General features: G+C 47.5%; 1 protein-coding gene across 1 annotated transcript in view; it reads left to right on the forward strand.

Moving 5' to 3' along the window:
• LOC119974703 (calpain-2 catalytic subunit-like) overlaps positions 1-16,026 on the forward strand; it is a 91,955-nt gene that overhangs the window by 17,325 nt on the left and 58,604 nt on the right. The window contains exons 3-4 of the mRNA XM_038813848.1: positions 14,322-14,440; positions 15,093-15,226. Of these exons, the coding sequence (XP_038669776.1) occupies positions 14,322-14,440; positions 15,093-15,226 (253 nt within the window). The remainder of the gene's footprint in view (positions 1-14,321; positions 14,441-15,092; positions 15,227-16,026) is intronic.

The raw sequence follows: 16,026 nt of genomic DNA on the forward strand, positions 1-16,026 counted from the left end.
GCGTTGAAAACCTTGCCTAATATCTATTAATGTACCAGTCCCGCCACTTGTAACGTGTGCATTGATAACGCAGTCTGTCTGCGATACCCGGGAAATGGTAAAATGGCCAGTGCTTCTCAAACGTTAACTTCACATTCAAAGTGCCCCCAAATCACTCATTTTAAAAAAATGTGCGCCATCAAGTATGTGCCTTTACAAACTTTATTTAAGCTACAAATACAAGGGCAAAATACCACGGATGCTGGAAATTTGAAGTAAAATCAGAGAATGCTGGAAATACAGCTGGTCTGGCAGTATCGGGGAGAGAGAAAAACAGAGTTAACATTTCAGGTTGATTCAGAACTATTCTGACGAGAGGTCATTGACCTGAAATGTTAACTCTTTCTCTTTCCCCAGATGATGCCTGATCTGCTGAGTATTTCCAGCATTTTCTATATTTGTTTATTGAAGTTACACTTTTTTAAAGAGTCAAATGAAAAGTTTTAACTTCTGATTTCATCATGGAGTAAGTAAATGTACCATCCTTTACATTTCACACAATAATGCATGGTGACAAATTCTGGAATCTGTGTCTCCATTGTCTTTTTTGGTGGCATGCTATCCAAACCTTTCTGCCTCTTCTTAGTGTGTCCACGAAATAATAATAATAACCTTTATTAGTGTCACAAGGATGTTTACATTAACACTGCAATGAAGTTACTGAGAATCGCCACATTCCTCCTCCTGTTCGGGTAGACAGAGGGAGAATTCAGAATGTCCAATTCACCTAACAGCACGTCTTTCGGGACTTGTGGGAGGAAACCGGAGCGCCCGGAGGAAACCCACGCAGACACAGGGAGAACGTGCAGACTCTGCACAGACAGTGACCCAAGCCGGGAATCAAACCCACGTCCCTGGCGCTGTGAAGCAACACTGTGCTAACCACTGTGCTACCAGAGCCTTGGTGAGTTGCTGCACCAGTGGAGGAGTGGATGTTGTGATTGGAGCACCAATCAACCGGGCTGCTTTGCCCTAAATGGTGTTGAGCTTCTTGTTTGGCTGGAGCTGCACTCTTCCAGGCAGGTGGAGAGTATTCCATCACAGTCCTGGGGCGAAATTCTCCGACCCCCAGCAGGGTCGGAGAATCGCCTGGGGGCGCCTAAAATCCCGCCCCCCGCCGTGGCAGAGATTCTCCGCCACCCAGGAAGCGCCGGGGGCAGGAATCTCGCCACTCCGATCGGCGAGGCCCCTGCGGTGATTCTCCGGCCCGGATGGGCCGAAGTCCCACCGCTGGGAGGCTTCTCCCGCCGCCGAGGTTTATACCACCTCTGGAACGGCGGGGTCAGCGGCGCGAGCAGGCCCCTGGGATACTGGGGGGGGGGGGGGGGCGGGGCGGGGGGGCGATCGGACCCCGGGGGGTGCCCCCACGGTGGCCTGGCCCGCGATCGGGCCCCCCCCCCCTCAGAGTCCGGGCCAGTGCCCTGGCTGCTCTAGTTTCTTTCCGTTTCCGCCACGGCCTCCGCCATGGCGGAAGCGGAAGAGAACCCCACATCGCGCATGCGCCGGCAGTGACGTCAGCGCCGGCGAAAGCCTTTCGGCCAGCCCCGCTGCCGGGGGCGCCGGTTTTTTGCGCCGGTCTTCTGGTGGCAACCGCTCCGGCTTATCAGCCCGAAATCTCCCGTCCCGAAAGGGCCAGCAGCGGAGTGACGATGTACGCATCAGTTTCACCCGCTGCGGAAGTGGCGCGTCGGTTGACATCGGGCGACATCATCCGCCGCGGGGGTGGAGAATTCCCCACCTTTGGGGAGGCGCGACCCCTGAGTGGTTGGCGCCACTCCCCTACTCCAGGACCCTCCGTCACGCCGGGTAGGGGAGAATGCCGCCCCTGACTTGTGCTTTGTAGATAGTGGACAGGCTTTTGGGAGTCAGAAGATGAGTTACTTGCTGCAGTCCCTCTGACCTGCTTTTGTAGCTACAATATTTATATGGCTGGTCCAATTCAGTTTCTGGTCAATGGTAATCCCCAGGGTGGTAATCCCCAGGTGCTACTCTTCAAAGAGATTAAAATCGAGCCTGTCGGCTTCAACAAGGAGGCCGATGAGCAATGCATCACTCCTTTATTTTGAAGCCAGTGCAAAAATGCCTCTGGAACCTCCTCATATCCTTGCCCTCCTCTTTCTGTCTGGATTGGTAATTTCATGCTATTCGGTGATCAGGTCTTGACACTCAGTTTAAATCAGTGAGAGCAAGCTTGTTCACCTTTCGCAATCGTGCTTCTCCTTTTCTTGCGTCACTGGGCTCGTCCCTTTTTCTTTGCAGCAACAAATGCGGCTGAAGTCGGACGTTAATGCAAACTGTAACCTGACTCCGATGACACTGGGTTACGTAGCCAAGGTAGGTAATCGAGGTAACTAAACAATGTGTGGCCAGCTGATTGGCCCACAATTGCGATGGGTGTTTCTCACTTGTGAAGTAAGAGAGAGAGAGCAGGACTCTCCTCCCCCCCCTGCCGGCCTCGTAGCCATCAGGAAGAGTAGCCATCGACCAGATTTTGAGAGCTGCCTTCGTGATTAGGCAGAATGAACAACTGCAGTGAACCAGAGCCGAAAGAGCTGAAAGTTTGGGCAGGATGTTATGTGTTTCAAATCAGGGGCAAAATTCACCGAAGTCCATCGTGACGCCCTTGACCGGCGGGCAAAATCGGCGCTGGTGACTCAGGCGTCGGGGCCGGCTTATCAGCCCTAAATCTCCCGTCCCGAAAGGGCCAGCAGCGGAGTGACGATGTCCGCGTCAGTTTCACCCGCTGCGGAAGTGGCGCGTCGGTTGACATCGGGCGACATCATCAACGCCGCCCGGCGAAACATGATATAAATAGCGCCCCCACCCCAACCCCCCCCCCCCCCCCCCACACCCCCCCACCCCTACCCCCCCGGCACTCGATGTAAGTGATTTCACTCTCTCTCTTCACAAACCCCTCCCCCCCCCCCCAACCCACCGGCACTCAAAGTAAGTGATTTATCTCTCTTTCTTCCCAACAACCCCCACCCCCAACAACCCCCCCCAACCCCCACCCCCCCACCCAAACCCCCACCCCAACTAACCAACCCCCCCACCCCAACCAACCAACCCCCCCCCCCCCCCCCCCCCCCCCCCCCCCCCCCCCCCGCACTCGATGTAAGTGATTTCACTCTCTCTCTTCACAAACCCTCCCCCCCCCGGCACTCGAAGTAGGTAATTTATCTTTCTCCCCGGCACCATCATCAATGGTTGACGGCGTTATAAACCAACTTTGATTTTTGCCGACGTGACCCGTGGCCACGTCGGCGGGACTTCGGCCCATCCGGGCCGGAGAATAATTAAGCCTCAAAAAACAATGGCATCCCGCCGGTGCCAGCCGTTCTCCGAGGCGGGCGGCGGGATTTGAAGAACGCCGTTTTATGGCGGGTGGGAGAATTTTGAACATGGCGGGAGCGGGATTATCGGCGCCCCCGGGCGATTCTCCGACCCTGCGTGGGGTTGGAGAATTTCGCCCCTAATCTTTCCCAATTGTGGAATGTGAATTTTGCCGAACTTTTGAGAAGCTCTCCTCTTCTGTGCTGAACAACAGAAGGCAGTCCTGAGATAGCATACGGTTTGACAAGCTGGTTGGGGGCCAGGCACACACTGAAAAATAATGGCCGCCTCCTCCTGCCCAATTTAAATAGGGGGGTAGAATTTCCAAGTTTCAGTGCTGCCGGCAGAGCATTGCATCGGTCGAGCAGCACAGCGGCAAATTGTTAATGTACTGATCGGGATGTTCTATCAATTGGAAATTGGCGGATGGCAAATCACTGGAACTGTGTTGTTTAATTTTCCAACAAGCCGCTTTACGTGAGTGGTAATGTGAGGCTTGAAGAATTTGAGTCCTGTAAATCTGGTGATGAATGCTTGTTATTCAATATCCGTGCTGCAAAGCATCCCAGATGAAAAAGGCCATTTGGCTCTTGGGAACAATTTTAGCAAAAGTAAAATACTGCAAATTAACTGCAAGAAATTCTGGAAAATCCCAACAGATCAGGCAGTACCTGGGGAGGGACGCGGAGTTGATGTTTCAGGTCGAAGACCGTTCACCTGTTTCTCTTCACAGAGGCAGCCTGACCAGCTGAGTTTTTCCAGCATTTTTTATTATTATCAGAAGAGCTCTCGCCCCATTTTCTCTCTGTGCCCCCTGCCCCCCATGTTTGTTTTAAATGATTGCAGGGTTTTTGCCTCCCTTGCCCGTCCCAAATGGTTGAACGCTCTTTGCATGAAGAAGATTCTCCTGGTATCACTTCCTAACATTATTTGATCATTTTCCCCCTTCTCAGTTTATCACCTGCAAAATTAACGGAGGACAAATAAGAATAAAAACAGGAAAATTTTGCTTTTTTTTTAACCTTGATAGCTTCTGCAGCCTTGTCTCCCTATACCTGTGAAAGCTTTCAATCCTATATCCTGGTTCAAACCACTACATAATCTAACACCAGCCTATATCCTGCGTTCTTCAATAGCTCCTACAGCAACTGTGATTTCTGCCCCCCAACCCCTCATTTTTTGAAAACTCGCTTATGGGGCGTGGGCAACGCTGGTTAGATTGGCATTTGATGCCATTCCTAATTGCCCTCGAGAAGGTGGTGGTGAGCTATCTTCTTAAACCGCTGCAGTCCATATGGTGTAGGTATGCTCACAGTGCTGTTAGGGAGGGAGTTCCAGGATTTTTACTCAGCAGCATTGGAGGAACAACATTATCTTTCCAAGTCAGGATGGTGAGTGGCTTGGGAGGGAATGTCCAGGTGGTGGTGTTCCCATGTGTATGCTGTCCTTGCCCTTCTAGATGGTAGTGGTCACAGGTTTGGAAGGTAGTGCATCTTGTGGATGATACACACTGCTGCCACTGTGCATCGTTGGTGGACAGGGAGAATGTTGTGGAATCAAGCGGACTGCTTTATCCTGGATGGTGTTGAGTGTCATGGGTGTTGTTGGAACTGCACTCATCCAGGCAAGTGGAGAATATTCCATCATACCTCTGACTTGTGCCAGTACCTTGCAAATGGTGGACTGACATTTGGAGTCAAGAGGTGAGTGACTCATCTCAGTTACGGATGTCTGGTCAGCTCAACAGTGGCTAAGGTACTGGATCAGAACCATAACTTTTAAAGTTTTAAGGGGTGCGGAAAGATTGATTCGTTCCAGGAGAGGTAGCATAAGAAATAGGGCTTAGTTATTTTATAAACAAACTTTATTAAAACAAAAGAAAAACAATATTTAAACTTCAACCTGAAGAAGGAGCAATGCTCCGAAAGCTAGTGTTTGAAACAAACATGTTGAACTTTAACCTGGTGTTGTAAGACTTCTTGCTGTGCTCACCCCAGTCCAACGCCGGCATCTCCACATCATTCAACCGTAACAATAATATATTACATGTGGTTTCTTAACCCTATCACACGAGTTACCATTAAACAGCACTTATAAGGAACATACAGCTCTCATTCCACTTACACAGTTAGGCAAAGATGATACTTGCATTTATGAAGCAATTTTTCTGCTAAGATCCTTCAGAACCCTTTTTGAAAACCTGTCTCTGGGGCAGCTTTCCATGACCTTTTTCGGTGGCTTGACAAATCCTTCTCCCCACCTGTTCAGACAGGATTCTTTCCCTCTCTCTCTAAGCTCTGCCCAAAGGTTCTCCCCTGGGGTGTCCAGACTTGAACCCATTTTCGTTATCATGGCTGTTTAATCTCCCACCTGTTTATATAAAAGAACAGAGCCATACTATTGATATGCCACTAACCTCACATTTACGGACAAAAGAGGCCATCAGACTCTGTAATGGCTGGTCAAAGAAGTGCCCCGAACGACAAGGGATCTCGAGTGAATCACCCGAGCTGAACAGAGGCATCCTGTATATTCCCACTAATGAGTTTAAATCTGAATGAGATGATGTAACTCAGGCCAAGTATGGGTGTATCCCACTGACTCCGTGCGAGCAGTTTTTCCCTTAGTCTGTTTAACCCCTAATTTGCCTATTATAGCTTCATTCCCGTTTCTGGACTCAATTTCTGATATCTCCCCCTCGTAACAGTCCCTGATATACTCTTGTAGCCATAGTATTTATATGGCCAGCCCAGTTCAGCAGATGTTGATAGTTTCCTTCTTTAGTAAGTCTGCCACATCACTTCTCCTGCTTTTCAACAATCTACACAAGATCTTCTCCTTTGACTGTGCTTTTGCCCCCTGAAAACGTTCTTTTTTCCCCCGCCACCCTCATCCGTTATCTCACCTGCCATCTCACCCACTATCTCTTAAGCTCATGCTAAGTGGTGCAATGTGGACTTAAGTGGGCATTAATTGCCCACTTGAAGGCCTCAATTGGAAACAGGGCAGGAAGCCCTCCAAGGGCCTTTCTGCTATCTACTTAATCGAGGTGGAGTGGGGAGGCTGTGGGGTTCCTACCCGTCAATCTCCTACCTGATTAAATGCTTCCCCCCCACCACCACCACCACCACCACCACCACCACCAAACTCACCACGGGGGAAGACGTTAAATTCCACCAAAGGGATGCCCGGCTTAAAAGTCAACTGGATGCATTTTGCACCACTTGGGAGGAGGAACGTGTTTTGGAACAAATGTTCCACAAGGTACATGGTCACATCACTCTGTAGGAGTAGTCAAGGCTGACTATCGATAAACTGGGTAGGGTGCAACAGATAAAGGTAGAATTGAGAATCATTTGCAGAGCTGGATTAATGTTAAGTATATCTGTTTAGATACCAGTAATATGGTCAAAATCAGTAACTGGTAGGTGACCATATGAGAACCACAAGACTCTTGAGGAGTAAATATTTTACCCATGGAGGAAACATTAAAAGTAGGACGAAAAGGCATGTGGTGATGCCAAAGGCATAATCCACAGCTGTAGCGGGGTACCCTGGCACCTAGAAGGCAAAATGCTGGACATCATGGAGTTAACACATGGCTGCAAGTGCAGCGCAGAAAGGATGGTTTTGGGGTCAAAGACTTTGAACACACCTGTGGCCAAGGGACACTGTACCACTGTACCAAAGAGATGGCCTAAGTGGGAGAGGCATCTGTTGACCAAAGTAAATAGGGGAGTGGGGAAGGACTTTATTTAACTTGGGGGATGAGAAATTGAAGGGTGTAGCAATATTAATAATAGACACAATTACAGCTGTCGAATGTAGGGATTTCAGTCAGGATGTTCAAGGAGCAAAATTTAAGGGACAACAAAAAATGCAAGGCTCTGATGGGTGTTTTCTCTCCACCAGTGATGATGTGATGAGGTGGCTGTATGAATAAAGACAATGGGAAAGGGTGTAGCATAAGCAGTGATTATAATGGGAGGTTTCAATTGCATTAAACTGGGAGGAATAGACCCGTTCAAGCAGTAAAGGCGACAAACATCTAAAAATGTATTCTGGAGTTTAATAGAACAATATATTGCCGAGAAATTTAGTACGGAGTAGGTAACAGACCATACCAGTTAGCACTGTTGCTTCACAGTGCCAGGGTCCCAGTTCGATTCCAGGTTTGGGTCACCATCTGGATGTTCTCCCCATGTCTGCGTGGGCTTCCTCCGGGTATTCCGGTTTCCTCCCGCAAGTCCCGAAAGACATGCTGTTAGGTAATTTGGACATTCTCCCTCTGTGTACCCGAACAGGCGCCGGAGTGTGGCGACGAGGATTTTCATAGTAACTTCATTGCAGTGTTAATGTAAGCCTACCTGTGACAATAATGAAGATTATTATTATTACCAAAATTAATAATGAATAACATGCCACAATTGTTAATAATATGACAATAAAAGATATTGGGAGTAATGACCAAAATATGTTTGAATTTGATATTAGGTTTGAGTTGAAAAAGCTGCAGAGGATTCAAAAAAATCTATGCAAGGTGTCTGTTTATTATTCTCTTTCTGAAGAGATTAGAAATAAATCAACCACAGTAATCAGGGTATTTACAAAGTAAAACGTACCAATAACCACTGGGATGTAATCAAAGGGCAGGTTTTTCCGGGGCAAGGGGGAGCTGGGAAATTCTAGCCTCACATCCTTTAAAGAAAATCCTGGATGAGTACTTGGCACGTCCTAACTTTCAAGGCAATGGACCAAGTACTGGCAAGTGGGTTAGGTGGGCAGGTCAGGGCCTTTCATGCGTCGGTGCAGACTTGATGGGCCAAAGGGCCTCTTCTACACTAGTATTCTGTGATTTTGTAAACTGAATTAAAATGTAACTTTAGTTGATCTTAACCAGTCCCCGAGGCCATCGTGCGCATAGACAACCTGATGAAGCAAGTGCCAACGGCACTGACCTTGGCAGCATGAGACTCGGACAATTTTAGGTCGCCGGCATCCCCACATGCCAGCAGGCAGCTGGCACCCCAACTTGGTTGGCACCAAAGGAATGGTTGCCGCAACAGATTATGTCTCGGGAAGGGGGGCGGTTTCAAAACGTCCTGTGGAATGTCAAGGGTAAACTTCTTTCAAGGAGCCCAGTTTGGACCTACTGTTACTGACCCCACATTGAAAACATTCAAAGCTGTGTCTGTTCGGCCCTCTTTTATCTCTGGAACATTTTCCTGCAGTCTTCACACGGCGAGAAAGTCACAATGGCTCCTTCGTCCAGGGAACTTCTGAAATTGTATGTCATCAGATCCCAATCTGCACGATTAAAGATGGAACCACAGATTTCATGTGGGTACCTTAGCTGCCTGCACAGAACAGCAGGTTTAAATAGATGGCGATGGAATCTGTTGGGGATGTTTGCGTGCCTGTCATTTGTCCAGTTTCTGCTGTGTGGTGAAAATTTTCCCTTCAGTCATTTTTATCTTTTTCCAGATGCTAACTGGGGCGGGAATCTACGACCCCCCCGCCGGGTCGGAGAATCGTTCGGGGCCGGCGTCAATCCCGCCCCGCCTTGTCCCGAATTCTCTGCCACCAGAGATTCGACGTGGGCGGGAATCGCGCCGCGCCGGTCGGCGGGCCCCCCGCGGCAATTCTCTGGCCAGCGTTGGGCCTCTCCCGCCGGCGGGAATCAAAACACCTACCTTACTGGCAGGATTGGCGGCGCAGGCGCCGCAGTCCTGGGGAGTGGCTCGGGGCGATCTGACCCCGGGGGGGTGTGTCCCCACAGTGGCCTGGCCCGCGATTGGGGCCCACCGATCGGCGGGTGGGCCTGTGCCGTGGGGGCACTCTTTTTCTTCCGGAGGTGGAAGAGACCCCCTCCCCTGCGCATGTGCCGGGATGACGTCAGCAGCTGCTGACGCTCCGGCGCATGTGCGGACTTACGCCAGCCAGCGAAGTCCTTTCCGCCCCGGCTGGCGTGGCACCAAAGGCCATGAGGGCTTGGCCCCTAAAGCTGCGGAGACGTCCGCACCTTTGGGGCAGCCCGACGCCGGAGTGGTTCACGCCACTCCAACACGCCGGGACCCCTGCCCCGCTGGGTAGGGGAGAATCCTGGCCCTGATCAGAAGGACTTGCAGGATATCATGATGGACAGATGACTGAGACTGGCTAGGCATGTATTTCGCCCCTTGGACATATGCCCTGCTAGGGTGACAGTAAAATGGACACCAGCAAGTGGAAAAAGAAGACTGGGCCAGCCAAAGTCAGTCTGGTGAAGTACGTTTGAGGAGAACCCTCAAGAGCGGGATATCACTTGACCCAAAGTGAAAGAAATTTCAATGGACCAGGGCCACTGGTGGGGTCTCGCTGCCCATTGACCCACACGAGTGCAAAGAAACAAAGTCTAAGTCTGTTGACATCAGTCATTCTTTTAAAATCCTCATGTTAATGGCGTTCACAGGGATCTCGAAGACCACAGACAGCCAAAAAGCAGTTCTGCTTACCGACATAGAATAAGAACAATAAATAGGTGAATAAGCCTGATCTGAAAGAAGAAAATAAAAAGTTTAGATCTGGTGAACAGGTTTGGAACCAAAATGCTAGCCTACTTTCCTCGTTCATTCATTTAGCCGTGCATTTTCAGCATTTCATTTTTAGCAATCATCTGACAGACTGCCTCACCTTATCTAAACACAGAGGTGGATTGAAGTAATTTGATCTGGGCAGGTCTGTCGAGCATAAATCATGAAGCAGGTGAATGAGAAAGCAGGTTTGACCAGGTACAGACAAAAGAGAACGTGAGTAACCTCTTTGCAAAGGCAAATTACTTCATTTCATGCTCCTATTTTTAAGAGCCAATCCAAATCTTATCCACACACAATTCTTTGGATCTGTCATTTCTATTTACACTCAATAGAGTAGACGATGTGATAGCTAGTCTCATATTGATCTTGTAATCCAATTAAATCCATTTTTCTGGGATCCAGGGTTATTAGGAATTCAGTACTTTATAGCCTTGAGTGAGTTCCATTGATGACTTTAAAGCAGGGGTGGGCAAACTTTTCCGTGCAAGGGCCACATTCAGAAATTCACAATTCACAAAGGGCCGCATAGTATATTAAGTAAAATAATTACTTCACCCGGTTATGATTCTAGGCGCCTCATATAGAACATAGAACAGTACAGCACAGAACAGGCCCTTCGGCCCTCGACGTTGTGCCGAGCAATGATTACCCTACTCAAGTCAACGTATCCACCCTATACCAGTAAGTAACCCAACAGCCCCCCCCCCCCCCCCCCTTAACCTTAAAAAAAAAATTTGTTTTTTTTTTTCAATGACTTGGTGGGCCGCAGAAATACCTTTGGCGGGCCGCATGCGGCCCGCGGGCCGTAGTTTGCCCACCCCTGCTTTAAAGGGTGGCGTTCTAGCCCTGGAACTCTGCCAGATACACCCTCTTGACGTTGGGAATATTAGTAGATTTGCTCAGAATCCATTCACCCGACCTCCCCAATTAAGGGATTTAGACCATAAGACATGGGGGCAAAAGTAGGCCATTCGGTCCATTGAGTCTGTTCTGCTAAAAGTCAGGTTACTGTGGATGTGGAGTTACATTTCCTTCCCATTCGTGTTTTCGTTTAATGACAGTTGTTGTTAGTTTCATTGTCACCATTACTGAGATTAGCTCTCAATTCTAGATTTATTAATTTAATTTAAATTCCACTAGCTGTCGTGGTGGTATTTGATCCCATAACCCCACAAAATTAACATGACCTTCTGGACTTCTAGTCCGATGACATTATTACATGCCACCATCTCACTTTTTTTTGCAAATAGAGTGGAATCCATAGAATCCCTATGGTGCAGATGGTGGCCATTCAGCCCATCGAGTCTGCACCGAGCCTCCAAAAGAGTATTCTATCTCTGCTCACTCCCTGCCCAAACCCTGTAACACCACGCACTCATCATGGCCATTCCACCTACCCTGCGCATCTTTGGATTGTGGGAGGAAATTGGAGCACCCAGAGGAAACCCACGCAGACATGGGAAGAATGTGCAAACTCCACACAGTCAGCTAAGGCTGGAATCGAACCTCGGTCCCTGACACTATGAGGCAGCAGTGCTAACCACTGTTTCACAGCGAATGTACAGAATGGAAATAAGTCACTCACACAACTAATCCATGCTTATCCTCCTCCCATGACTCCTTCAATCCCATTTAGGCAGCACGGTAACACGGTGCTTTGCACTGTTGCTTCACAGCGCCAGGATCCCGGGTCGATTTCCGACTTGGGTCACTGTCTGTGCGGAGTCTGCATGTCCTCCCCGTGTCTGCGTGGGTTTCCTCCAGGTGCTCCGGGTTCCTCCCACAAGACCCGAAAGACGTGCTTGTTAGGTGAATTGGACATTCTGAATTCTCCCTCCGTGTATCCGAACAGGCGCCGGAGTGTGGCAACTAGGGAATTTTCATAGTTACTTCATTGCAGTATTAATGTAAGCCTACTTGTGACACTAATAAAGATTATTGTTAAAAGTGCCGTCAACTGCAGGCCATGAATTGAGAACTGGAAAGTGGGATTTAGCTAGATCTATCTACTTGTCGGCTGGTATGACACTGATGGGCCAAATGGACTCTTCTTCCTCTGCAAATTATGATACAATGACTATATGATTGTAAGGCAGATTTTGTCCCAAATTCCTGGTCCTGTCATTCATCTCTCCTGGAATTGTTTTTCTTTTCTCTCCTCTATCTTTAATGGTGAAGATACTGATTATCTATTTTATTTTCAAATGCATGAAATATAAATCATTGAAGGTTCAGAATCTTATTAAAATGTGTGGCTACATAAACTTTCAGTGTGAAAGTATGTCTCTGTGTTGACTTGGGAATTTTAGTTAGTCTCGGCTTGGGCAATGCTGAGTTTCCAAAATAAGGGGCGACTTCAAATATTCCGTCAATGGACAATCTTTGACTCTGTTCCCTTCTTGAAGGGTTTCCAAAATGTGGGAAAGGGAAGTGATTTAGCGCCTTTTGGCTCAACGGTTTTCTCTGAACAGAGTTTTAATTGAGTTCAGCACTCCGTTTACATTGGATCCTGTTTGTTGTATTCAATGACACTGGGTCTCATTTATAAAAACAGGGCCTTCCCCCTTCCCCAAACCTCCGCTAATGGTAAATCTTAGCCCTACTGTCTGAAACTTATCCTCAAACTACAGTAATCACAAAATATACATTTTTTTTCATCTAAGCTTCTGGTCATGTCCCTTTAGTGTCTCCATTTTGGTATCTATTTCTCCTGTACAGATCATATTTGGAACATTTTCTACATGAAGGCCATTGCATTTGCATATACAGCAACATCTGAAATTTGAGAACCTGTTGATTGAGAAATGTGAATGGAAATTGGGCATGGTGGTGGTTTCAGTGCATTAAAACACCATTCACATCCAGAATCTTGGTTCTAAATGCTGCTTTCTCTCTTTATTTTATTCTCACTTTTTGTTTCTTGGTACCTTATTCCATATGTGAGCCTCCAAACAATATTTAATTAAATTAGTGGGGACGCCAAGGCTGCCAGATGCCCTACTGGGCTACCTTCCGATAGAAAATTTGCCAACAACAGATTTTTCACATTAGGTACCACATCCTGGCATTTAGTTGGTCTGTGCTAGTTCCCCAGAAAAGGAAAAGAATGCAGTCAAACCGCACCTTCCAAAGTACTAGACGAAGGCTGGCTGGGTAAACTGTGTGCAATATGAACTTCGGAGACAGATTCTCTTAAGAGCCCGGTCTCCAAACTGTGTTCCCTGAGCAGGTAGATTCACATTGGGAGGGCAAGATTGCAGAATAAGCCTTGAATTAATTATTTTGAATTGTTGCTCTTGCTATTCTGAGCAAATGGAGGAAAGACCACCTTGACATGGCGCCACCTTGACATGGCGCCACCTTGACATGGCGCCACCTTGACATGGCGCAGAAGAGCTGATCAAGGACTGCCATGCTGGTGTATTCATCTCCCTTCGGACAGGCTGCCTTTGTGTGTGTGTTGTTCCTCGTGTCTTAATAAAGCTCGTAGTCTCAAGTGTGGAGAAGATGCTTTATTGTGAGTTCGTTCAGTTTCCAGAGCTCGACCTAGAACTACCTTCCAGTGCTAACTACCAGCTTTGCTTGCTGTGTGTCCTGCTTACCAGCCCGCCTGCTGTGAAGAGTGTGTCCTCACTTCCTGTCCTGATCTATTTATATGGCTCTCCCGTGCTCCCTCTAGTGGTCGCTCAGTTGTGTTGCATCTGGTTAACTTGTGATCACCACAGTGTGCTCAGCGGGTGTGCTACATGCTGTTTATATAGACAATAGTAAAACCCTCACCGGGGCAGCACGGCGGCACAGTGGTTAGCACTGCTGCCTCACGGCGCAGATTCCCAGGTTCAATCCCGGCTCTGGGTCACTGTCCGTGTGGAGTTTGCACATTCTCCCGTGTTTGCGTGGGTTTCGTCCTCACAATCCAAAGATGTGCAGGGTAGGTGGATTGGTCATGCTAAATTGCCCCTTAATTCGAAAAATGAATTGGGTACTCTCAATTTATTTTTTAAAAAGTAAAACCCTCACAACCAGTTAAGTAGATCATTAAATGTGGCCTTATGGATGTGAGGAAGTTGAATACTCCTTCAACTCAACTACTTCAGTTTAGACTGCTCTCTAAAGGCAGACAAATAATTTTCCCTTCCTTATTTTGCACCACTAAGGGAGACCGACAATATTTTCTGTTTCCTGCACCCACTCCATCACCCCGGGCCTGGATGTTTTAGTCACATGGTGCCAATTTCTTCCTAATTTTATACACACAAATCTGAAAATTCCAGGAGTTTGAAATAAATAAAACCAACACCCAGATGTATTTGCATTGATTGGGGGATGTAAAAGTAAAGTGACTCTGTGGTTACCTCCTGGTTTTCATTGCAGGTGACTGCTGGCTCTTGGCTGCCATTGCGTCGTTGACCCTGAATAATGAGATTCTGTCCAGGGTTGTTCCTAGGGATCAAAACTTTGATTCTGATTATGCAGGAATCTTTCATTTCCAGGTAAGTCTCGTCAATGTAACTTTAAAATTTTACTCTGAGGAGGAGATACTGGGCAACGATAGACTCTAGTTGTGCTTCTAAATGAAGGAGTCAAAGGAGCTCTGCCCAATGCGTATATTAGAAAATAGGGCAAGTGGGCATGTTAAAGAGAGTGTGGGCTGTAAATAAGAGGTGAATGAGGGCTAGGAGTGGAGACCCTCAGTGAATGCTAGGTGGGGAGACCTAAGTGAGGGCTAAAATGGGAGAAAAGACTGAGAAACCAACTTGAGAGGAAGGAAAATTGACCTCTGGGGGGCATATGCCTTTGGGAGTGCAAGTGATGTAGATGTTAGAACACAGAAGTAGATGATCAGTCGTCCTAACATCCATATCTTTTTATTCCCCTTATATTTATGCCCCGCATTCTGGACCCCTCAATCATTGGGAAATATCTGGGATTTTATTAATCAATTGTGCCCCTTTTGATGCTTTTAATTATTCAGAATCTCTCCTGTAGTAGGAAACGTAGCTCTAATTGGCGAACCATCACTGCAGCGGATTGCTGAATTGAAAAGATTCTAATCTGAGAATTGCTAACGCTGCCTGAATTCAGCTCGTTTGACCATTTTGTGTGTCTATTCCAATGTAATGATCTCTTGATGTTCCTGTTCAGTTCTGGCAGTACGGAGAATGGGTGGATGTGGTAATTGATGATAGGTTGCCCACAAAGGATGATCAGCTGATGTTTGTGCACTCTGCATCTGGGAATGAGTTCTGGAGTGCTCTGCTGGAGAAAGCCTATTCAAAGTAAGTCCATCATGGCTATTATCCAGTTCTCTATGGCCTTTTTCTGGTTCTTTAACTATTAGTTGGTTTCAGTCCTAACAAATCCACAAAACAACGTCTTTAAAATATCTGTGTAACTCCTCAATTGATAAGTGAGCAAATGTATCGTATGGTGTGCTAGTAAGCCAACTCCAAGGGTTGGACTTTACGGGACACCTGCAGGTGGGAAAGCAGGTGGACCCATACAATATGGAAATAGGGTGCTGTGCCATTGCTAACCTGTCTCCGCCGCCCCCTGCCAGACAAGCCATAACATTGAGGGGTGGGTAGGCATTGAGTGGGCAGCCCATTTAAGGCTCTTATGTGGGCACGCAATGGTACAGAGGTGGAAAAGAAATGTTTTAATTATGATCAGAAACGAGAGAGGAAACTTGGAGTTGAGTAGTACGTCATAATTACTCAACTCTGATCTTGATCTGAGTTGTTCCTTGGGGAGGTTAGTGCCATGTGGAGGCTGGTGGGGGGTTGAAGAAGATGTCTTCCTTTTTTTAAAACATGAATCCAGAGGAAATCTCTGCTTTATATGAATCCTAATTGTCAGTTGGAAAGTTTGGAATCAACCACGGGTCCAGTAATCTTGGGTCATTCGCATATGGACCAGAAGGTTCATGGATTCTGTCCCTGGTTTATCTCATCGCGGGAAGGACAATGGTCATGTTGTTTAAAATTGATTATGCTGAGAGTGAAAGGAAAAATCTTTCCAAGATTCCTATGACTGATTGCTGTCTGACAGCACTGGTTAGGATGGGATTGAGTACGGA

This window comes from Scyliorhinus canicula, chromosome 1 (assembly GCF_902713615.1).
Source record: "Scyliorhinus canicula chromosome 1, sScyCan1.1, whole genome shotgun sequence".
In the NCBI taxonomy this organism is placed as follows: domain Eukaryota; kingdom Metazoa; phylum Chordata; class Chondrichthyes; order Carcharhiniformes; family Scyliorhinidae; genus Scyliorhinus; species Scyliorhinus canicula.